General features: G+C 37.4%; 2 protein-coding genes across 2 annotated transcripts; one reads left to right on the forward strand and one right to left on the reverse strand.

Moving 5' to 3' along the window:
* Positions 1 to 7552: 7552 nt before the first annotated feature.
* On the reverse strand, positions 7553 to 9828 carry LOC150017853 (olfactory receptor 4A47-like). The gene is made up of 2 exons (XM_090267260.1): positions 9780 to 9828; positions 7553 to 8556 (listed from the first exon to the last, which is right to left on the reverse strand). The coding sequence occupies exon 2, from the start codon at positions 8510 to 8512 to the stop codon at positions 7553 to 7555; it is 960 nt and encodes a 319-aa protein (XP_090123386.1). The 5' UTR covers positions 8513 to 8556; positions 9780 to 9828.
* Positions 9829 to 20762: 10934 nt separating this feature from the next.
* On the forward strand, positions 20763 to 21697 carry LOC150017854 (olfactory receptor 4C46-like). Its single transcript, XM_090267261.1, is given in 3 exon segments — positions 20763 to 20821; positions 20823 to 21207; positions 21209 to 21697. Coding segments are annotated over 3 exon segments (933 nt in total).
* Positions 21698 to 25332: the final 3635 nt, after the last annotated feature.

The raw sequence follows: 25332 nt of genomic DNA on the forward strand, positions 1-25332 counted from the left end.
TTGAGAACTGAACGGGTTAAAGGGGATGGAGGGAAGACGAGGAGGGTAAGGAGGGATGAATAGTGATGGAAGGAGACTTGACTTGGGGTGGTGAACACAATACATCATACAGATGATGGGTCATAGAATTGTGCACCTGAAACCTGTATCATTTTGTTAACCAGTGTCATCCTGATAAATTCAACCAAAAAAGAAAAAAATTAATTGAATATGTTATTGGAGAGTATCTAATTTATTCTTTTTATTTTGCGTATAAAGAAACCGAGACCTGGAGAAGGAAAGAAACATTTCCAAAATGGCATATTCAGATGGTTACAGATTTAGGATAAGAAATTACATCTCCTAAGTCCTGACCTGTTTATCTTTCCCTTACATGGAAGAGCTGATATTTGCACTTATTACAGAGTAATTCAAACAAAAAATATTGTTTTGTTTGCCTAATTGATCTACATAGTTACTTCAATGAGCCTCATTGTTTTCCACTGGAGACCTGCCTTGGGAAATAAAGATGCTGAGAGATCATAACCCAGTGTATTCTTTGACTTTGTCCATTAGGATTTTCTTATATGAAGACAAATTACAAACGTAAAGATTAATGACAGAGGATTTCTTTATGCTCTCGTTTTTCAAACAGATTTAGCCTGTCTCTCCATTTTATTCCCAAACCAAACACCTAAATTAAATGGAATATACTAAGATTCACACCTTTCATCGGTCCAATCTCTTTAGTAGACCAAGGGTATGGTGCTGCTTTTTCCTTACTATTCTGGAAAGGAAGATCAGTACCAAATACTTCTATCAGTCCTCACCATGACTACCATGATAACTACACCAGTGATCAGAGACCCATTCTGGAAATGAATGCCTCCTGCAGAATATATTTAATCTAAATATATATTCAGACCTGATCCACTGTAACTGCTTTGGGCTCATTTTCTTACACTTTCAGTCTGCTTTCTGACTCACAGACCACAGTGGCATTCTGCCACCCAAGAATGAGTTTTAGCTTAGAACCTATTACCAGTAATCTCCAGAAAGATTTGAGTATTTACCTTTGCCCAGAGCACAATACCCTACTAAAGGGTCTCAGGTCACTCAGAGAAAGGTTAGGATGAAGATTTACACCAACTACTTGTCATGATATCACAGAGTTCTTATTCAAGAACTCCTGATGACTCCTTTGTTCAAAAAGCTCTGGATTTGGAAACTATTCATATTTGGTGATTGAATGAGGAGACATGATTTGAATTGAATCCTTGTGATGCAATCAATTATCAATCTAGATTACTTTTCAGCAGCATCACACTCATCTGCTTAGGCTTCCATCACAAAAAGAAAAACACAGACTGTGTAGCTCACTCATGAAACACTTATTTTCTCACAGTTCTGGAGGCTGAAAGTCCAAGCAGAGGTGGTTTCTAGTGAGGCCTCTCTTCCTGGTTTGCAGATGGCCAGTTTCTCACTCTGTCCTGAGATGGTCTTTCCTCTGCACACATGGAGAGAGAGAGAGCTCTGCTATCCTTGTAAGGATACCAGTTCTATTGGATTAGGACCCCGCCCTTACGATCTCAAGGAGTGCCAGCTATTCCAGTATCCACAATTCAAGACTTTCAAGCCTAGGTGTCAGATATAAGAAGAAAGAAACTTTTTAGATGACTTTCGCCTCAGCCAATTTCTGACGACATGAGAGGTGCTAAGCTGGATGTAACCAGCTGAACTGCTCAAACTCTTGATCCACTGAAACCAACTGACATAATAAAGTGATGGTTGGTATTTTAAGCCAATAAATTTGAGAGTGATTTTTTATACTGCAATAGTATCTGAAACACTAAAGTAATCATAGTAGTATTGGCTCATGGATAGATAGAATGAATGATTGAACGAAACAGAGAGCTAAGAAATAGAGTGACAGACATATAACAGATATATTTTTTTATATATGAAATCAGTGGTATTATTACAGGGCAGTGGAAAACAGATGGTTCTTCAATAAATGTCCTGGGACAATTTAGTTATGATAAGAAGAGAAAGTATATTTACATCTCATACCATCCCTGAAAATTCATATCCTATGTGGGTTAAAGAGGTAAATGTGAAAAGAAAAACTTTAAAACTTTTAAAGAAAATTATAAACTCATGGCAGGAAAGGACTTTGAGAAATACATGCAGAGATCTTTCATCCTCAGTCCAGCTTCCTCGTCTCTGCATCCCTGGTCCAACCATGTTCACTCCAGCATCCAGCTGTAAGCTCCTCCAATTCTGATCATTTTGAAGTGGTTAATTCAATGTATTAAGTTCCTTTCTGATTAAAAGATCTAGAGTACTTTTTATTTCCTCCACGGAAGAACAAATGGGACCTTATGGCAGGCATTTCAATATTCATCAAATAAATGGAGCCGTTAATATTGTTAAATACACCAAGGAAATCCAATTATAAATTGAGAAAAGTATGAAAACAAAACAAAAATATCAATTTTGTGCCTTAGTACCTATGTTGTGGGTTGACTTCTCAATAAGGAAACATGTAACACCAGAGCTTTAAAAAATAAATGATCTTTGTAATACAGTATTTGACAATACTGTATATATTGTAAATATATTATTTACAATATTTCTTCCATTCTGTGGGGTGCCTTTTCATTTTGTTTCTTGTTTCTTATGATGTGCCATGTAGTCTGGATTTGGCACTTGAGACCCTGAACTTCAAGCTGATGTTATGATGGAATGAGATCTTACCTGCCTAAAAGCTTCTGACTCCTCCCTCCGGGAGCCCTGAGCTGCCATTTAACAAGTCTGACAATCTCACTAGAGAGACCTTGTCTATATAATCCTGTATGTGCATGGGGGGAGAAAAAGGACCCGTAACAGTCTAATATCCTAGCCATTCCTGCTAGGCACAACTCATGTGAATAAAGTCATTTTGGACCCTCCTTAAATGTCAGCAATCGGCTGAATACTAGAGAGTGACCTCAGTCCTTGCCAAAGGAATTGTTCAGTCAGGTTTTTCCTGAACAAACAGGAGGAGGGCAAGGAGGAAGAGAAACAGCCCTACAATCTAATCTTCTAGATGTATAATATTTGACACATTAAATAGAAAAATTTAAGTTATTAATGAAATTAATAATAAAACAGGTTAGTTTACAGTAATTGGCCTCCAAAACAGCTATAGAACAATTAAAAACAGAGAAGATACATTTAGTCTATCACTATGTTGAGAACATATAAGTTACAGAGAATTGGAAATGCATGCATTATGAAAAATCAAACATTTTATTCCCAATGCAATAAATGTTTAACATATATTGCATTTTTTAAAGTGTAACCAGAGTGTTAATTTCATGTAGGCAGACTCGGATTCTGCTGTAATTTAAGTGACTTAAAAATGGGCAAAGGGACCTGAATAGACACTTCTCCAAAGAGGACATACAGATGCCTCACAAGCATAGGAAAGGATGCTCAACACGATGAGCCACCAGAGAGATGCATATTAAAACCACCATGAGATACCACTTCACACCTGTCAGAACAGCCATCATTAACAAATCAACAAGCATAAGTGCCATTGAGGATGTGGAGAAAAGGGAACCCTGGTGCACTTCTGGTAGGAATGTAGGTTGATGCAGCCACTATGGAAAACAGTATGGAATTTCCTCAAAAAACTAAAAATGGAACTGCCTTTTGATCCAGTGATTTCACTACAGGAATTATACCCTAAGAATCTCGAAACCCCAATTCGAAATACTTATGCACCCCTATGTTAATAGCAGTGCTATTGACAATAACCAAGTGCTGGAAAAAGCCTAAGTGCCCATCAGTAAAGGAGTGGATCAAAAAATTGCTATACATTTACACAATGGAATACTATGCAGCAGAAAGAAAGAAGGAACTCCTACCTTTCACAGTAGCATGGGTGGATTATGCTAAGTGAAATAAGTCAGTAGGTGGAAGACAAATACCATATGATCTCACCTATAAAAGAAAGCTAGTGAAAAAAATAAACTCATGAGCAAAATAGAACCACAGGCATGGAAACAAGGAACAGACTGACAGCAACCAGAGGGGAGGGGGGAGGGGATAAAGGAAGAAAAAAGGAGTTGGGACTAATCAAGGAACGTGTATGAATGACCCATGAACAAATGGTGGGGAATGATGTGGAAGCAGGGGTCGGCTGGGTGGAGGAGAACAAATGGGTAGGTGGGGAATTGGGACAACTGTAATAGAATAGCAATAAAATATTTTTTTAAATGTCTCTTCAGGTCCTTTGTCTATTTTTAACTCGGCTATTTGGAGGGTTTTTGCTACTGAGTTATAGAAGTTTCTCATCTAATTTGGGTATTAAACCCTTATGAAATATATAATTTGCATATATTATCTCCCATTCTGTGGGGTGCCTTTTCATTTTGTTTCTTGTTTCTTATGATGTGCCATGCAGTCTGGATTTGGAACTCGAGACCCTGAACTTCAAGCTGATGTTATGATGGGATGAGTTGTTAACCAGCCTGAAAGCTTCTGCCTCCTCCCTCCGGGAGCCCTGAGCTGCCATTTAACAAGTCTGACAATCTCACTAGAGAGACCTTGTCTATATAGTCCTGTATGTACATGGGGGGAGAAAAAGGACCCATAACAGTCTAATATCCTAGCCATTCCTGCTAGGCACAACTCATGTGAATAAAGTCATTTTGGACCCTCTTAAATGCCAGCAATCAGCTGAATACTAGAGAGTGACCTCAATCCTTGCCAAAAGAATTGTTCAGTCAGGTTTTTCCTGAACAAACAGGAGGAGGGCAAGAATGAGAAATAGCCCTAAATATAATATTTGACACATTAAATAGAAGTTTTGAAGTTATTAATGAAATTAATAATAAAACAGATTATTTCACAATTTTGGGAGAAATAAAATTAGATATTGTTTCATCATAAAATAAGTTGTATACGAATTAAAATTTTTTTGAAAGTCATTTTAAAAAAATAAGATGTTAACATTGTAAAAACATTTTAAAAAAATGGAATTTTCCAAGAGTGATGTGATAGAAGAAGTCAAAAAGTAAAATAATATTAAAATATAATACATTTATATAAGAACACCCATAATTATAGCTAAAATAATATAAGGTAAATATTTGTAGCAAATATCAGAGAAGAATAAATTTTTGTAGCAAATATGCATATATATTTATTCTAGAAACAGTTCATCAAAATTCATCAGTAAAAATTCTCACTCTGATAGATTAAGAATCCAAGAATAAAAGCAAGCGACACAGTTAATGGAGTGGATTCTATGTCCTAGGCATTGTGCAGGGAACAGAGAGCGCAAAATTAAGTACATTTCCCTGACTTCAGAGAACACAGAGACCATTGAATGCAGACAAACAACCAAGATTTTTATCACTTCAAATATCTATACCAACTTGAAAATTAACTAAATGTCTATCTTAGTCCTTTTGGGGCTACCATAACAATACCAGAGACTGGGTGGTAGACAACAAATATCTATTTCCCACTTCTAGAAACTGAGAAGACCAAGGTTAAGGTGCTGGTAGATGCGGTGTCTGGTGAGGGCCTGCTTTCTAGTCACAGGGTTCTCTCCTAGCATAAAGGGCAAGAGAGCACTCTGTGGTCTCTTTCATAAGGACACTGATCCTATTCATAAGAACTCCATTTCATGACCAAATCACTTCCTAAAAGCCCCACCTCCAAACACAACAAAAGATTTGTCATGAATTGCAGGGTGCGCAAGGGAGGGAAGCACATACATGAAATCTATAGAAATGTGAAAAAGTGGAAGAATTAACTATATAAATTCTAATTAAATCAAATGCTTGGTATTATGTGATGTATAGTGTTATGTTTGGAAAGAATTTAAGATGATATAAGAAACCTCCATGTAATAAGAACAGGGATATAATTCAAAATATCAGGTTTTCACACAGTGGGATTTACCCTTGAAAAGGACCCATTGCCTCCCAGCCTTAGCCCCTTCTATAAATCCAGACTAAATACAGAGGCAGAATCATGGATTCCTTTGACCACATTTTCTACCATCTCAAAGACAAAGAATATTTTGTTTCAAACCTGACTCATAGAAAGGATGTTATGACTGAGGTCTCTGTCAAATAAAACAATATATTCTGGCCTATTTATTACTTAATATTCTACATTCCATAAATGAGAGGATAGGAATAGCATATATTATCAGCATCTTTCTTAACAATGGTATCACCCAAAATACCTGGCCAAGTTCTGTACTGTATATTTGAAGCTCATGGCCTAAGGATTATTCTAATTATATATTATATATAAGGCAGAGCAAAAAAGGACATGGGATATTAAAACATTCAGAGGTGTCACCAGATATTCTAAATTATCTGAAAAAATTAACAGATCATCTTCATGAAAATACAATCCACGTAAGTAGATAATATGATTTCCCAATCAGGGAAATACATAAGATTTAGTTATTTTTCTACATATCTGCCTTGTTCATTCAGATTATTTTTATATATAATACTTAGCCTCTTTGTATTTTTTAAATTTTGATTTATTTACTGTTTTTCTATTACAGTTGTCCCACTTTTTCACACATTGTTCCACCCCACCCGCCCCTTCTCCCACAGTCATTCCCCACCCCATTGTCCATGTCCATGGGTCATTTATACTAGTTTCTCAACTCGACCCTTTCCCTTCCTTCCTTTACTTTTTTTAAATTAGTTAATTTATTTATTTGGAAGGGGGATCCCCACTCTGTAACAATTCCCCCCTCTCAGACTTAAGACTCTTTATAATCTTATAAAGGACAATGGGGCAAGGGTCTCATGCTCCTCTAGGTGCTTCAAGCTGGACATGGTCATCATCCTAACTACCCTTGGGTCCAGAAATCCCTAATAAGAGTAGGGGTGTGGAGGGGAGGGTGGTCTTTCCACATGGGGGAGGGTCTTACAGTCAGTTGGCTGTCCCAGACAATGGCATGCTTTAATATAACCTCTTTGTATTAATGCTAGAACTCTGAAGCATCATTCTTCTTCAACCTTCACATGCTAAGCAATATAAAAATTATATATTTAAAGTATTTTGTAGGTACAAAACTAAGATATGTATTTAAAATAATAATATGGGCTATCTTTGTATGGGGAAAAGTAAACAAAGTTTTTATGTCCTATTTCTTATTTTATTTTTTTAAATCTGTAATGATCACTATTAATTCTGAAAAAGATTACATTATTTAAGAGAAAACATGAAAAATCTTCCATTAAATAAAATAAATTTACAGTATTAACTACAACAAACTCATCACATAGAACATATATCTATAGTCTCAACAGAGACCTTTTATGCATAAAAATTGAACATATAGTTTTCCAAGAAATTATGAAAATCTTAAATATGTTTTTTAAACAAAATAAATATACTGGATTAGAATATTATGAAAATCTTAAAAATATATTCTGATCCTGGAAGTATTCACATAATAAATGCTTTTCACCATGTCCAAGTTATTGAACATGAGGAAGAATTTACTATAGTTAAATAATCACACGTGGCCTTCCTAGAAGGATTAATTCTTCATTAAAAATAGGTGACATTTTTGTCTGCTGCCACATTTTCTTTTTCTGGTCCAGAGTTTTCTCATGGCACTTTTCATTTCTCCATTTCTCAGAGTATAGATTAAGGGGTTTAACATAGGGGTGATAACGGTGTAGAAGACAGTCAAGGATTTATCAATGGGTAAGGTAGAAGGAGGTCTCACATATATAAAAATACATGGGATAAAGAAGAGAACCACCACAGTAATGTGGGAGCCACAGGTAGATAAGGCTTTGCGCCTCCCTTCCTGACTGAGGTTCTTCAGGGAGCGCAGAATGACCCCGTAGGATATGAGTAACAGCACAAAGATGACCACACAGATGGCCCCATCATTGGCTACCACAGTGAGACCAATAATGTAAGTGTCAGTGCAGGCGAGTTTTAATAAGGGGTACATGTCACAGAGGAAGTGGTCAATGACATTGGGGCCACAGAAGGGAAGGTTGTAAACAAAGAGAAGGTGAACTACAGCATGTAAGAAACCTCCAACCCAGGCCAACAGCAGCAGCAGAATGCACACTCGTTGATTCATGATCGTCAAATAATGCAAGGGTTTGCAGATGGCCACGTAGCGGTCATAGGCCATGACCACCAGGAGTAAAATCTCAGCACCACCAAATAAGTGCCCTATAAAAAGCTGGCTCATGCAAGCTTGGAAGGAAATGGTTTTCTTCTCATAGAATAAGTCTATAATCATATTTGGGATAACTGATGTAGAATAAGCAGTATCCATAAATGACAAGTAGCCAAGAAAGAAGTACATTGGGGCATTCAGGGTTGAGCTGATGATGACAGTCACAATAATGAGAAGGTTGCCCACCATTGTCACAATGTAAATGAACAAAAACACAACAAATAATATTTTCTGAACCTGAAGGCTCTGAGTGAGCCCCAACAGGATAAATTCAGTCACATTGTTCCTTTGTTCCATAGGTCTTTCAGTACATCTTACTTCAGAGTTCAGGACAAAGTGACCTGTAAATATAAATATTACTTGTGATTTCCTGAAATCTTAAGATAATTTGTTTATTCATTCAAAAAGGTGCATTATACTTTATTATGTTGCAGTAATTTCAGAGATCATAAGAACTTAAAGCTGATTAAGACATGGTGCCTAACCTCAGCAATCGTACAGACTAGTGCAGAGGCAAGTAATTAGAGATATATGTGGGAAAAGAAGACATTGTAAAATCAGTGGGTTGCCACAGGTAGCTTTCCATCTGAAAGCTAACAAAAGTATACATATAGCTTATACTGTATACAAAAATAAATACTGATTAAAGGTTTAATAAAAAACTAAAGCAAGATTTACTTTATGTTTACTTTCTAGTAATAAGAGATATAATTCTACGCTCTAGAGGTGAAAGAAACCTCTTAAATTATCATTGAAATCCCAAACAGACAATGTCAAATTGTTTTAAGGATTTAGGAATAGATACCATAAAGTCAATATAAAAGTTGTTTGAGAAAAAGATTGGTATTTCAGAGGACATATATAGAGCTAATATCTAAAATAGACAAAGAGCTCGAAGTAATTAACAAGTGAAAAATGAACAAAACAATAGCAAAGTGGGTAAATCACATAAACAGGCAAATAAAGGATAAAGAAATAGAACTGGGAAAGAAAAGAAGTACAAGATGCTGACACTTATCTGCAAACAGAAAAATAGAAATTGAAGAGCTTTTTAACTACAGTATTACATTGGATTTTTGAAAGTCAGTCAAATTCTACAGATGCTATGGTATCCTCTAATCTTTAATAGATTAACAAACAATGCTTAGAGAACATATTAATTGAATCTGTCACGAGATTTAGAAACATCTGCCTACCAAAATATCCCTAAATAGTTACACTTAAAATTAGTTTTCAAGAATACTGAAATGCATGATTTTCTACCCACTGTGCTATACATCTGAAACTAATACAGAATAATACTGAATGTAAACTGTAATGAAAAATTTAAACTTAAATTTTAAAAAAATACTGATGTTAGAAAGGTAAATTTATCATGGATCTTTATAATATGAAAATATCCAAAAAACTCTTAGAGACTTGAATTAAGCCCCACCCATTTTAGTAATCAAAAGGATATGGCTGAGTACAAGAATCATAGAGGGGGACTTTCAAAAGACTGTGATTTTTCTCTCCACCAAAGCCTAGTTCAGAATCATATGTATAAATGCACTTCCTGAGTTACCCAATTAATGAGAGAGCCATCCAATTCATGTTCTGAGCTGTGGTGCCTTCTCCCTTGTCCTTCGTGCACTGAATTACCTTCTAAATTGTTGGGAATTTCCAAATGAATACAAATGTCCTGTTACCTAAAGAACTCTGAATCTTAATTGTGAACAGGGACCCAAAATACTCATTGCCAACAGAATTGGTCCTGATAACAAACAAATGTTAAATCAACATCTTGATGAGAGAGAAAATTATATATGAATTATTTAGATAAACCTTTTGCAGTTTGCGCTTTATAGTAATAAAAGTGAAATAGTGAAATAGGCTTTACAACATCGTGATTCCTCGTCAGCTATACTGGCCTGTCTTCACGCTGCTTCGTTAAACTACGGGTTCCCTGAGGGAGGGAGAATAACTTCATGTACACTGTTCATGTTTTGACTCCATCCTTTCAATTTCTGAAAAAGCTGATCATGTAAATACAGATATAGACAAACACTGTCTGAGGTAAGGAAAAATGGGGAATGTTGAGTTCTACTAGTTTCATGATTAATTTATTTTTATATCCATATCTATTAATACAGTTGACAATATAGCTGCTATTTATTTTGTTCTTCACCATTTCAGCTTGTTTTTGATTTTATACAGTAAAATGTATAACTTTTAAAATAAGAAGAAAAATATACTATGTATCAAGTTTTAAGGGTCAATCGATGATGTGGAAGTATATGTGGCACATTCCCAAATACCCAAAGAGGCATGTACTTTACTCCAAAATTGCTGGATATATTTACCAGTGGAAAATTTAATTCACTCTATTAATTTAAGTCATGCAGAAAGACTCAAAGACATATAAAGATTCTTTCATGAGCCATACTTTTTCCTGCTTTGCCTGTCTGAAAGCTTCCCTGCTTCCTCTGGACTGAAAAATGGTGTTGCTGCCTCCTTCCAACCTGAGAGACTGTGGTAACTGTTCATTAGAGCATCTGACACCTTGTATCACACTCATCTTGTCTTATTCGTATTTGTGTCCTCAGTGCTGGCCAAATAGTAATAATAATAATAATAATAATAATAATAACTACTATTATGCATTTGTCCCTGGCTGGTTTAGCTCAGTGGATTGAGCGTTGGCCTGCGAGCTAAGTGTCGCTGGTTCGATCTTCCAGTCAGGGCACATCAGAGAAGGAAAACTCTGACTCCAAAAAACCTCCGCTGCCTTGCGGCATACCTCTTCAGGGGAAAGGCTAAGGGAGCAAACCCCGACAGAAAATCTGGAGCCGGAGTCCCTAAGGCGGTTTGACGTTGTAGTCAACACCGGCAACTCCTGCGGCGCACCTGAAGCCAAGCTGTATTGACTCCGTCTTTCCCTTGGACCCTTCAGCTGCGAAGAGAGGGGGGGTCTGCTGCATGGGCAACAGCAGACCCTCCATATCACCCTGCCCAGGCTCTGTAGCTTCAGCTTCACTGGAGAGGACACTCCAGCGTCATCGCAAGATGTCGATTCAACACGGGAGGAGACAGATACCGTGTCACTCCCGAGTCGGACTGCACAACCATTCTCGGCGGTGCAGATAGACTCTTAAGAAGCTACACCATCGTCTCTCGAGACGGACGGCTGCCAACGACGACGACGACTATTATGCATTTACTGAGAAGACAAGAAGGGAAAAGGAGGCAAAAGAGAATAAACTGTGGAAGAGAATATAAGAGAGAAATGAAAAAGTAGAAATGCATTAAAGAGCAAAGGAAGAGAAATGGACTTAAAATCCAAAAACTCAGTTTGGAAGTCTGGGATCTACCCCTTATTAACTATAACATTGATTTATCACTCTGTGTGTCAATTTTTCGGCTGTTAAAGGGAGGGATAAATATGCTATATTTAGGACCACTGTGAAAATTAAATCATTTCAAACTTAACTGTTGTTGTTGTTCTATGATTTTACTGTTCCCATGCAGGTATCATTAAGAAACCTTTCAAAATTTCCTCTTAAGGCAAACATTCTGAAAAAGGACACTAACGAAGTGGGAAGAAAAGGAGGACCTGAGAAACAAGAATGTGTGTTTAAAAAAATGAAGCGAGCTATTAAAAAATATTTAACATAAAGATTGAATTAATGTTTAGTTTGTTTTGTGGGATTTATTGGCTATACATTTCATTAACTCATTTGCTAAAGACATATTCTAATGCATGAAAAATTTACTCCTTCCAAATTTGACTTCATGAATAAGTGTGGAGTTTTCTAGGAAACAAGAAACTTAATTTAAACCCAGTTCATTATTCTAATCAATGCTTTGTAGAAGGTCGTGCCTCACTGGTTTTATGATTTATTTAGTTTTATGTCCACAATGCTGGCCAGTATTAGCTATTACAAAGCACTTGTTGAGAGTGAGAAAGGGGAGGTGAAAAGAGAAACAGAGGAGAGGAGAGGAGAGAAAAAGTTGAGGCCAAGAAAGGAAAAGAGGGAAAAAAGGGAAGAGAAAAAGACTCTTAGTCATCTAAGAAAGATTGTTATAATATTTCCAACAAGTGTTGCACTTGAAATCCAAACTTTCTGTCAAACTCATGTGTTGATTATGGCTCTTTGGATAAATAGCAGAGGAAAATACTGGCAAATAAACAAACCACAGGTGGCTTTTACAAATTGGTCAGAAAAAATAAAAGTTATTTGGGCCCTGCTCAATACTGACATTTATAAACTACTGACTTGTTATGAGTTGATCTTTGCAGATTCAATAATACTTATACTCCATAGGGTTTTTCTTTAATCCAGAATCATGGTTATATAAATTCACTGTAAAAAAAAAACAGGTATTTCAAAAAAAGGCAAATGTTGAAGTGAAATAAAAAAGAAGAAAATTGTGCTCTCTTATATACCAATGCTAACCATATCTTGCGTGTCTAGGACTCCTTGTCCTGGCCTGATTGTCCCACTAATAAGAATCCCAAATAGTAGACACATGCATGTTGTATTTTAGAGAAATTCGGTTTTGGAGAGAGGGGGGAGATTTCAGCAGCTCTAGCACATTTCTATTTCATGAGACTCACACAAATCTATGTATTTTAAATGTTCATACAGAACTTGGTCTGATAGCCTTGACACGGGCACTAAGAACACTAAGAACACGATCCCCTTGTTTAAAGCTAGGAAAGCAAATCCAATTACCAAACCATCAGCAGTTGATTAAAGGTCTCTTTGGATAAGGAACCTCTTGAAGCCAAGTCTTCAAGCCTTTTCTCAGAGCAGAGCCATAGCGTTCAGTCCTGGGAGCTCGCCCTCCACTCTCCCGTTATTTCTGCAGAAGCTCATGTCTAGCTACAGAGGAGATCAGGGAGAGGCACTGCTTTTGTGGTTCACTCTGCCAACTGATTCTCACGGTCCCACTTCTCAAGTCCTTTAGTTCTCACAACATGGAGACGAGCTTTACTCATGTGGGCAACTCACCCCTGTGCCATTTCCTCCAGGGAAGAGTAGTTAATTTTAAGAGTCCAAATGGCAACCGTCTATGTCTCCCTTCCTCCTATGTCCCTCTGACCAGAGAATAACATTTTGACAAGGGCTAGAATCCATCTACAAGACTGAGATAATCATCAGACTACAGCCATAACCTGGATTCTTCATTTTTCTTTTTTTTTTTTTTTTTATAAATGTTCATTGAACATCTAAAATGTACCAGCCAGTGTTGTTCAATTATAAAAATAAAAGCAACTATTGAGTGATATGGGGCAGGCCCTGTCTTAGTCACATGATATAATAATAGTACCCTTTGTTGTGGGAACCGTTATTACTCCCAGTTTGCAAATGAAGAAATTGAGGCACTACAAGTTTATGTGATTTACCCAGGATCGGAAGTAAGTAATGGTAGGGCTGAAATTTAAACACAAATCTCCCTCCACAGCCCAGATCAGGTCCCTGCTCTCATGGCACAAGCATTTGATTTTTTTTTTTTTTTTTTAAGAAAGTGGTGAGCACTATAAAAACAGAAAGGACACAGAGCTGTATGTCTGTAATATCATACAAACAGGGGTGGAGGTGAAATGCTCAGGGAAGGTATTCTTAAGGAGGTAACAAAGTTGAAGCCAAAAATATATATAGTATCCAAGGTCTAGATTAGATGAGTAAGAGAGGGCTTGGAGAGGCTCACAGGTCTAGGAACTGAGCTGGACTGTATCTTCTGGGGAACTGTGAACAAGGCACCTGTGTGAGCTCACCACGTGCACGTGTGATTCCATCCTGTTAGGAGCTAAACGTAATCAATTGTACTTTTCCAAACATATATATCAAATAATTTAGGAAGAGTAAGCAAGAAACAAGAAATAGGACTCAAACTATTAAAATCAGGAGTGAAAGTAAGGATATTACTTGCAAATTTATAGAGATTTTTTAAAGAGAATACTAGGACCATTTCAAGCCAATAGATAGATAACCTAGATAAAATGAAAATTTTTCTAGAAACATAAACTACCAAAGCAACATCGTCGGCAGCCGTCCGTCTCGAGAGACGATGGTGTAGCTTCCCAAGAGTCTATCTGCACCGCCGAGAATGGCTGTGCAGTCCGACTCGGGAGTGACATCGTATCTTTCTCCTCCCGTGTTGAATCGACATCTTGCGATGACGCTGAAGCTACAGAGCCTGGGCAGGGTGATATGGAGGGTCTGCTGTTGCCCATGCAGCAGACCCCCCCTCTCTTCGCAGCTGAAGGATCCAAGGGAAAGACGGAGTCAATACAGCTTGGCTTCAGGTGCGCCGCAGGAGTTGCCGGTGTTGACTACAACGTCGAACCGCCTTAGGGACTCCGGCTCCGGATTTTCTGTCGGGGTTTACTCCCTTAGCCTTTCCCCTGAAGAGGTATGCCGCAAGGCAGCGGAGGTTTTTTGGAGTCAGAGTTTTCCTTCTCTGATGTACCCTGACTGGAAGATCGAACCAGCGACACTTAGCTCGCAGGCCGACACTCAATCCACTGAGCTAAACCAGCCAGGGCCACCAAAGCAACATAACGAATAGAAAATTCACCAGACCTATGACAAGCACAAAGAGTGAATAAATAACAAAATATATCTTTCAACCAGAAAAAGTTCAGGACCAGATGAATTTTACTGGTGAATTCCACCCAAAATTTAAAGAGAAATTAATAGTAATCCTTCTAAAACTCTTTTTAAAAATGGAAGCAGAAGGAATACTTCCTAACTCATTTCATGAAGCCATTATTACACTGATACCAAAGCCAGACAAAACACCTAAATAAAATGTTTAAATCTTATATTTCAAATGTGCAAAGACCAATGAACAGAAATATCACAAAAGAAGATATACAAATAGTCAACAAGAACATGAAAAACAAAATGCTCAACATCATTAGCATCAGAAAAGTAAAAATGAAAACCACAATACTTTACCAGGACATCCTCCTAGAATGACTCAAAGGAAAACAGCTAACAATTTCAAGTGACAAGGAGGTGAAATAACGTTTTCCTTGTTTTTTTATTATCTCGCTACATTTTTAATGCTGCCTAGTATTCCATACTGACCAGCCCATAAGTGCCAGAAATAACTGTAATCTAGAGCCTTCTAAGGTTTCTGGCTACTTCAATAACCATCTGAGAAAAGTTTTTGCATAAAAATTCATATGAAACAACAAAAGAATTTGAATAGCCAGAGCCAGCTTGAATAAGAATAGAATTGGAGCCATCATAATTCCTGATATCCAAATATATTACAAATCTCCAGTGATCAAAACAGTGGCTTTTGGCATAAATAAAGATACATAGACCAATGGAACAGAAAAGATACCGGAAACACACACACACACACATATACTGTGCACTGAATGTTGACAAGTGTGCCAAGAACACACAATGGGAAAAAGAGAGTCTCTTCAATAAATGGTTTAGCAACTCTGCACATGCAGAAGAAAAAAACTGGACACTTAACTCCCACCATATACCAAAATCAATTCAAAATGGATTAAAGACTTTAACATAAGACCTGAAACCTTAAAATCCCTTAAAGAAAACATAAGAAAATAGTTTCTTGACATTGGTCTGGACAATGAACTTTAATTTTTTTTAATCCTTACCTGACAATATGTTTATTTATTTAGAAAGAGAGGGAAGAGAGAGAGAGAGAGCTAGAGGAGATGGAGGGATAGAGAGAGAGAGAGTAAGAAAGAGAGAGAAACACTAATGTGAAAGAGAGACATCGATGAGTTGCCTCCCGTAAGCCCCAACCAGGGATCAAACCCACAAACTAGGTATGTGGCCTGACCAGGATCTAACTCGCAACCTTTTGAGGTACAGGATGATGCTCCAACCAACTGTGCCACCCACCCAGGGCTGGGTAATGGCTTTTTTAGATATGACATTAAAATCTATAGTAGACAAGTGGGATTGATCAAACTGAAAATCTTCTGGACAGTAAAGAAAATCACCAAGAGTAAAAAGGCTACCAACGAATGTGAAAAATATTTACATATCATGTATCTGATAAGAGGATTGATACTAAAACATATAAGGAACTTGTACAACTCAATAGCCTGATTTAAAAATGGGCAAAGGACCTGAATAGAAATTTCTTAAATCAAGATATACAAATGGCCAGCAGTATATAAAAAGGTATTCAACATCACTAATCCTCAGGGAAATGCAAATAAAAACCACAATGAAGTATCACTTCATGTTTGTGATAAGAGTAATGACTAAAAAGATAAAAGATAAACAAGTGTTGGTAAAGATGTGGGGAAAAGGGAAGACTTGCATACTATTGGAGGGAATGAAAACTGGCACAGCTATTACAGAGAATAATATGGAGATTCCTCATAAAGTCAAAAACTGAGCTACTTTTGCTCCATTAATTCCACTTCTGGGTATATATCCAAAGGAATTGAAATCAGCATCTCTCAAAGAGATATCTTCACGCATGTTCACTGCAGCACTATTCACAATAGCTAATGTATGGAAACTACCTCTATGTCCATTGCTGGAATATTACATAGTCTTTTAAAAGAAGAAAACTTTCCACTTGTGACAACATAGATGAACCTACAGACATTATGCTAAATGAAATAAGACAGAGAAAGAAATACTGCATGAGCTCACTTACACGTGGAATCTAAAATTATCTCAGTTATAGAAGCAAAGAATAGAATGGTTGGTGGTTGTCAGAGGGTGGGAAGAAAGGAATAGGGAGATGTGGGCCAGGGAAACAAAGTTTCAGTTATGCAAGGTGAATAATTTCTAGAAATCTATTGTACAGCAATGTGATTATATTTATCAATACTGTATTGCATACTTGAAATTTGCTAAGAGGGTACATTTTAAGCGTTAGTCACTACAAAAACAATAGTAGTCATGTGTGATAAATATGTTAAATAGCTTGATTGTGATAATCATTTCATGATGTATACTTACATCAAAATATCAAGTTATATACCTTAAGTATACACAATCTCATTTGTGAATAATAATTCAATAAATCTGGGGGCAGGGAGGGTGAAGGGGGACAGCTTTTAGCGTCAAGAACTTTAAAACAACGGCCATTAATTTTATGACCTCACTGATCTCAAGCAATCAATAGTGACTTTCCAATAAAGATTTATTATTAATAAGAAAGCCAGTCAGAGAAAGACAAATACTGTATGATTTCACTCACATGTGGAATCTAATGAACAAACTGAACTAAGAAGCAAAATAAAGACAGACTCATAGATGGAGAGCAGGCAGGAGGGCAGAGGGATTGAGCAAAAAGGAAAAAGGACTCTCATGGACCACAGTGTGGTGATTGCTGGGCAGGGGAGGGGGTGGGGGGCATTGGTATAAGGGAACTCGATGGTAAAGGAAAAAAAATACTATAAGAAATCATTTAAAAAAATAGAAAGTCTTCTGTGGCATGAGTCAACGGGGGAACTTCATCCCAGGCCTGCACACTGGTTACGCCAGCTATTCACAGGGCATCCGGCTTTCTTAACAACGTAGGTTCAGATGGAGGAGTCCTTGTCATGCTTAACTTCCAAGTGCAGAGAATGCAATTCCCCACTGAAGGAGTGTTTTCAGCGTGTCTTTCCAGAATACCTGCTTTTAAGACAAAGCCTTTCCATCTAAGAAGATAATTAATTCCTGGGAGAGAAAGCAGTAGCTACAAGACAAGGTGCCTGAAGGTTATGGAAACCTCTTTGAGTACCTACACAAGGCAAGGAGAAAATGTTTGCGCTGTTTGCCTCTCCAGAGCAAGATTCATCGCAGGCAGAGCGAACTGTTCGAATGTGCTTCCTCCACACTGTCTCTTGCCCTGCAGGGCCAACACCATTTGCTTAAGATTATTTTTCCATAGTATTTCAAGTGAACTCATTCCAAATTCAAAACCAGAAAACACGTTTTGAACAAATTTTCTGTGATAATGTTTTGATGCTGTAGTCTAGGTGGAAAAAATTTAGACTTTCTTTTTTTTTATGAGGTTTATTGAGGTATAACTGATACACCCCAAAAATTTTCAGAGGATCAATATATACAATTTCTTAACAAAAATTAATTTGACAGTGAATTATCTTGATAGGTTTTTCTCAAATGTGACAGATCTTTCACACTGAAAGTTACTTATTACCACAGGCTGTCAGTTTGAATCTGGGATTGTTTCTGAACACCATCAAACATCCTTAAGATAATCTAAAACAGCTAAGGTAAGTTTTTCAATAGTACTAATGCTTATTAGAGATTATTACCTGCCATATATAGTTTTTCAACACTTTCCATTATTTTTCCAACACTTTTCAGATAGAGTAATACTCCATGCTCGCCTCAATTCAATCTCAGGTAATGCTCATAACAACCTTTGAGGTAGATATTATTGTTCTCACTTTATAGATGAGGAAACAGTGGTATAAGGTGCCGAAGTATGTACCCCAGATCAAAGAAATGGCAACATGATTCTAATCTGGTCTTTCGGGGTCTCAAGCCACTACACTTAACCACGGGGATAATCATTTCTGATATTTTTCAGAAGAGTCTGGGGGCCCATATTTTGAAAGGGGTTAGAGGTGGAAATACTTGGGACTAAGGGTGAGGCCAAGACAAAAGGGCTGTTCAATGAAAGCAGTACCCCATTTTCTTAACATTTGGGAATTCCAGTTGTCATTGCATGGGGGGCGGGGGGGGCGGCGTTTGTGCTGATGAATTTGCTCCACATAAACTTACCTCTGAAGTAGCAGTAAGGTAATTATAATGATTATGGTCATATCAAAAAGATATTACTATTTCAACATTGTTTATTATAACATAACAATAAAGAGTATGAGAAGAATTTGATGGGAAAAAGTTACCAAGTATAACCGGACCTAATCTTCACTCTGCCCTTTATTAGCTGACTGATCTTGGCAGGATCCTTAACTTCTCTATGCTCTTTTCTTAAAATGTAAAATAAATATAGCATAGTAGCAATTATCGTATAGGTTTGTGGTGAGATTTAATCAAACACCCGCAAAAAGAAATATCACAGTAAGTGTTCAGTATGTCTTAGTTAATAGTATCATCATTATAATTATCAACATTAGTCCCTGGGATTGTTTCATCTGCAAAATGAGTGCTATTATACCAATCACACAGATTGGTTTTATATTTCAAAAGATCGTGTGTGGAACCAGAGGCCTCACTTAATCCTGTCTGCATTGCTGCCTCCTGAGACCCAATGGTTTGACTGAACTAAGTGGCTGGAATACAACAAGGATGCGAGCCTGATAAACCAAGCACGCCGTGGTCCGGGGACAGCCAACTGACCTGGAGTCTGCACGATCCTTCCCCATGTGGGAGGACCACCCTCCCCTCCATACCCCAGCTCTTAATAGGGATTTCTGGACCCAAGGGTAGGTAGGACGACGACCATGTCCAGCTTGAAGCAGCTAGAGGAGCACGAGACCTCCGCCCATTGTCCTGTATAAGGTTATAAAGGGTCTTACATCTGAGAGGGGGATATTATTATTTGTTATTGTTATAAAAAATTAATTAATTAATCTTTTTTAAAAAAAGAATAATATGAAAAAGGGTGAAGCCAGAGAGCTTATATGCATGACCCATGGACATGAACTACAGGGGAGGGGAATTGCTGGGGAAAGAGGGGTACTAGGTAGAGGGGAGCAAAGAGGAAAAAATTGAAACTATTGTAACAATATAATCAATAAAATATACTTAAAATAAAATAAAATAAAGGTTAGTGGCATTGCAAAAAAAATGATCGTGTGAGCAAAGCATCTGCTACTATACAATGCACATAGCTATTCATCATTTAAAAGTATATTATTATTTATAAAGTCATTGAATTTAGGAAACACATATCATAACTACTTTTAACTAGCTTTATTCATTACATTCTTATCACCAATGCCCTGTTATTCCTTATTTAACTACTATAAATATTATGCTACTGGGGTTCCTCAGTCTGCCTTCAACACTCTTACTGAACCTCAGCCCATTGAACCCAAAACACAAAGATCTTTTACTTGAATAATATCCAAGCGTCTTCCTTCCTCATACTCCTCTTCATCCTCCCACTCATATATATTCTCAATAAGGTTTCATGGTTCCCCATTTCCTAGAGATTAAAGGAAAAAATTCTGAAGCATTTATAGACTTTACATCCATCAACTACCTCCTTTTCAGGCATGGCTGCCACTATGCATGCAATCTACTACTTCTAGTTAGACTCTTGCTTATCTGGGGTGATTAAGCATGTATGGGTGGTCTCTTGCCTGTGTTTTTATGATAGTTCCTCATGTCTGTAATCTTAACAAAGACTGCAGCTGGGAAGCAATTTAAGTAATCTTCAAGAACTCAGACTTTCTTTCCAATACACACACACACACACACACACACAGACCACTCAAAAGAATTCACAACTTAATAAAACCCAATAATTTATTACATATTAGAATAGAAAGTTAAATAAATTCAAGGTTTCATTAATAAAAACAATTTTAGTTTCAGGTAGTGTAATTAACTGTCACATGAAATACATGGAGAACAGGAGGAAAGTGACAGAGTTTGTTCTACTGGGGCTCACAGAGTCCAAAGAGGCAGCAAGTTATATTTGTTGTGTTTTTCATCATCTATGTCATCATTGTGGGAGGAAATGTGCCCATTGTGGTCACCATCAATGCCAGCCCATTACTGGGCTCTCCCATGTACTTTTTCCTGGCCTATCTCTCCCTTATTGATGTCTGCTATTCCTCTGTCAATATCCCCAGACTAATCACAGATTCACTTCATGAAAAGAAGACCATCTTGTTCAATGAATGCATGACCCAAATCTTAGGGGAACATTTTTTTGGAGGTGCTGAGGGCATCCTGCTTACTGTGATGGCTTATGATCACTCTGTGGCCATCTGCAAGCCCCTGCACTATACAACCATCATGAATCAGTGGGTGTGTGGTCTACTAGTGGGAGTAGTGTGGGTGGCAACCATACATTCATGCAACCATACAGATCCTCTTCATCTTCAGATTACCCTTCTGTGGCCCAAATGTCATAGATCATTTTATGTGTGATCTGAACCTTTTGCTGAATCTCGCCTGCACTGATACCGACACTCTAGGGCTCTGCATTGCTGCCAACAGTGGGTTCATCTGTCTGTTAAACGTCCTCCTCTTGATGGTCTCCTATGTGGTCATTCTGCCCTCCCTAAGGACACACAGCTTAGAGGCCAGGCGCAAAGCCCTCTCCACCTGTGTCTCCCACATCAGAATGGTCATCTTATTTTTTTGTGCCCTGATATTTGTGTATATGAGACCTGCAGCTACTTTATCCATTGGTAAAGCAGTTGCTATACTCTACACTATCATAACTCCCATGTTCAATCCTTTAATCTATACCTTGAAAAATTCCCAGATGAAAGATGCCATTAGGAAATTATTTCAGGTGACAAGTAAATGTGTGGGAGCCCAACATTGATTCAACTGAGGTAAAGATCAGAGGACATTTTGGATGGATCACAGTAATAAATACTTATGGGATAAAGAAAAAATTAATTGCTATAAATCATAGATTCTGCATTGAGGAAAGCAGAAATGGATGTAAGAGAGAAATGGATGTAAGAGAGAAAAACATAGCCTAGGACCATTCTTTGCATATTTTTAAAATACTACCAAATTAGGGTTTAGTTTTACTAGCTTCAACTATACATATGGTTCATAGGCCTTCCTTCTAATAATAAATTAAAGAACTAATTAAATTTTATTGTTACCGACCACTAATCTCTGTAACAATCCAAGGAGGTAGGCACTGCTATTATCATCACTTTTCAGGTGAGAAAACTGACAGAAAGTCAAAAGTATCAAAAAAGATACATCAGAAAGCCAGTAACCAGAATTGGCTGATTTCCTAGATCATGCATTTAACTGCTATTCACTGTCAGGCAATATGATAGAAAGATCAGATAACCATCAGGGAATGTGCTGGACACTATGTATATATTAATTATCTCTAACTAACAGTATGATAATTTTTAATTAATAACTGTCCTTGTTTTTATATATCACAATTGGTTGTCATGTGTTGCCTGTCACATTGTAATATATACTATGTTAGGGCTATAAAAGCATCAGCCATTTAAACTCTGATGGGTAGAGAATGAAGATTACACCATGTTTCCAAATTTCCTTGGAGGTTTCAAATCATTTTCTATTGCTCATGTTACTCATCTTAGGCTGATTGATAGTCCATCATAAAGAGTAATGATTCAAATAAAAGACTTATTAACTATACAGTCATACCCTATAAAGTGCTTGCCTGCTATATAACAATAGTTTCTTCAAGGTGCCCAATGTCTGGTACATGATAAATACTGAATGAATGAAAGTAGAAAGGAAGATAAATGAATTCAATGAAATGAAGAGCAAACAGGTCGAATTGGAGGCTAGGGAATTCTTTCCTACATTTATATGTTTTAACTCTAAGGAGAATTCTGGTGAGAACTCTTAGGGGAACTACAATTTATTTTTCCTCGTGCTTTCATTGAGGATGCAAAAAAAAATTGAAACTACAATTCTTAGCATATAACCAAATAATTTACCTTGATAGTCTCCATGCTCTCAACCAGATTTTATTATATTATGAAAGTAAGCAGTTTGTTATAGTTTTCTGTAAATTGGTTTACTTTTGGGTTACATTTTATGATTAAAAACTATTTTTAAGTATATTTTATAGATTATGCTGTTACAGTTGTCCCAATTTTTTTCCTTTGCCTCCCTCAACCCGATACCTCTCTTCCCTCCAGCGATCTCTCCACCTAGTTCACATCCATGGGTCATGCATATAAGTTCTTCGACTTCACCATTTCCTTTACTATTCTTAACGTCCCCCTGTCTATTTGGTATCTACCAATTATACTTCTTAATCCCTGTAACTTTTCTCCCATTCTCCTCCTTTCCCCTCCCCACTGATAACCCATCATATGATCTCCGTATCTATGATTCTGTTCCTGTTCTGGTTGTTTGCTTAGTGTGTTTCGGTTTTTAATTTTTTAGATTCAGTTGTTGATAGTTGTGAGTTTGTTGTCATTTTACTGTTCATAGTTTTGCTCTTCTTTTTCTTAAATAAGTTCCTTTAACATTTTATATAATAAGAGTTTGATGCTGATGAATTCCTTTAGCTTTACATTGTCTGGGAAGCACTTTATCTGCCCTTCCATTCCAAATGATAGCTTTGCTGGATAGAGTAATCTTGGTCGTAGCTCCTTGCTTTTCATCATTCTGAATACTTCTTTCCAGTCTCTTCTTGCCTGCAATTTCTTTTGAGAAATAAGCTGATAGCCTTACGGGAACCCCTTGGTAGGTAACTCTGCTTTTCTATTGCTGCTTTTAAGATTCTCTCTTTATCTTTAGCCTTTGGCATTTTAATTATGATGTGTTTTGGTGTGGTCCTTTTGGGGTCCAACTTGTTTGGGACTCTCTGTGCTTCCTAGACTTGTATGTCTATTTTCTTCACCAAATTAGGGACATTTTCTTTAACTATTTTTTCAAGTAAGTTTTCAATTTCTTGCTTTTCCTCTTCTCCTTCTGGCATCCCTATGATTTGGATGTTGGCCCCTTTGGAGACATCTCAGAGTCCTCTTATTCTCTCCTTGTTTTTTTGAATTCTTATTTCTTTGTTCTGTACTGGTTGACTGTTTATTTCTTCCTTATGTTCCAATTCATTGATTTGAACCCCAGCTTTCTTCTCTTCATTATTGGTTCTATGTGGATTTCTCTTTATTTCACTCAGTGTAGCCTTCATTTCTTCCCTTACACATTTGCCATACTCAATCATTTTTCTGAGCATCATTATCACCAGTGTTTTGAACTCTGCATATGATAAGTTGGCTATCTCCTTTTCACTTAGTTCTTTTTTGTTATGGAATTTTGATCTGTTATTTTATTGCACCTGTTACACTGTAAGGGGTGGAGCCTTAGGTATTGGTCAGTGCAGGGAAACCCATTACATGGTTGTGTGGTGCTGTATGTGGGGGAGGGGTCAGAGAGGTAACAATGCCACTCATCCCTTTTTCAGTCACTTCACCTGCTTCTGATATGTGGCTGGTGTCCCAGAGTAGGTGCTGGTTTCCAAAGTGGGTGGGTTTGCATACATTCTAGGGCCATGGAGGACCTCTAAACAAACTCTCCTGAGAGATGGGCAGTTTCTTCCACTTCCCCAATCCCCACTGGTTTTCACAGCCAGAAGCTATGAGGCTTTATTTTCCTGGCGCTGGAAACATGAGCTGTGTGGTCTAGCCTGGAGCCGGGATCACTCCCCAGGTGTCCCTCCCAGGTTTTATCTGCCACACATGAATGCAGGACCACTCATTCCACCAGCTGCAGCCACTGTCTTGCCACTGCCACCTCACCTCCACCATACCACTTCCTCTCCACCCCAGTGTCCTGTTCCCATTCCTCCTACTGTCTGGATGAATATTTCTTCTTCGAAGCTTTGGTTTTTGGACTTCCATACAGTTCTATTTTCTGGCAGTTCTGGTTGTTTTTTATATGTTTGTTTGTTGGTTTGTTGGTTTATTCTGAGATAGTTGTAAACCTTATGGTTGTGTGAAGAGGTAAAGTGTGTCTACCTAAGCCTCCATCTTAGCTGTCTCAGTGATTAAAAGCTGTTTTTTAAAATAGCTGGCTCCATCTACACACAAAGCATTTTCAGAATAAATATATTGCCTTCATTTCTTCTTTCATTCATTAATCAACAAATATTTTCAATCCCAAGTAATGTATCAGGTATGTTGATAGTTGCAGCAGTTACAGTGGTGAATAAAAAGAGACACAATTCCTGCCTTCATAGAGATTAGGAACACTTATAGTCTTCCAGGAAGGAGCAAAAATTTATAACAGTGTTATCAATAATAAAATACTGGATATACCAGGTATTATGAAACCACAATGGGGGGACACACTACAAAGACTTGCTGGGTCAGGAAAAGATTTCTAATGAAAAGGCATTAAATAGAAGACTTAATGAATACAAAGAAGTTGGTCAGCAGAGTGAATAGGCAGGAGGTTGAAGGACAGTGTCCTGGGGGGCGGAATACATAACAGGCCAGGAGGTGA

Source organism: Furipterus horrens, unplaced genomic scaffold, assembly GCF_987537825.1.
Source record: "Furipterus horrens unplaced genomic scaffold, mFurHor1.1.pri manual_scaffold_2, whole genome shotgun sequence".
Lineage (NCBI taxonomy): Eukaryota > Metazoa > Chordata > Mammalia > Chiroptera > Furipteridae > Furipterus > Furipterus horrens.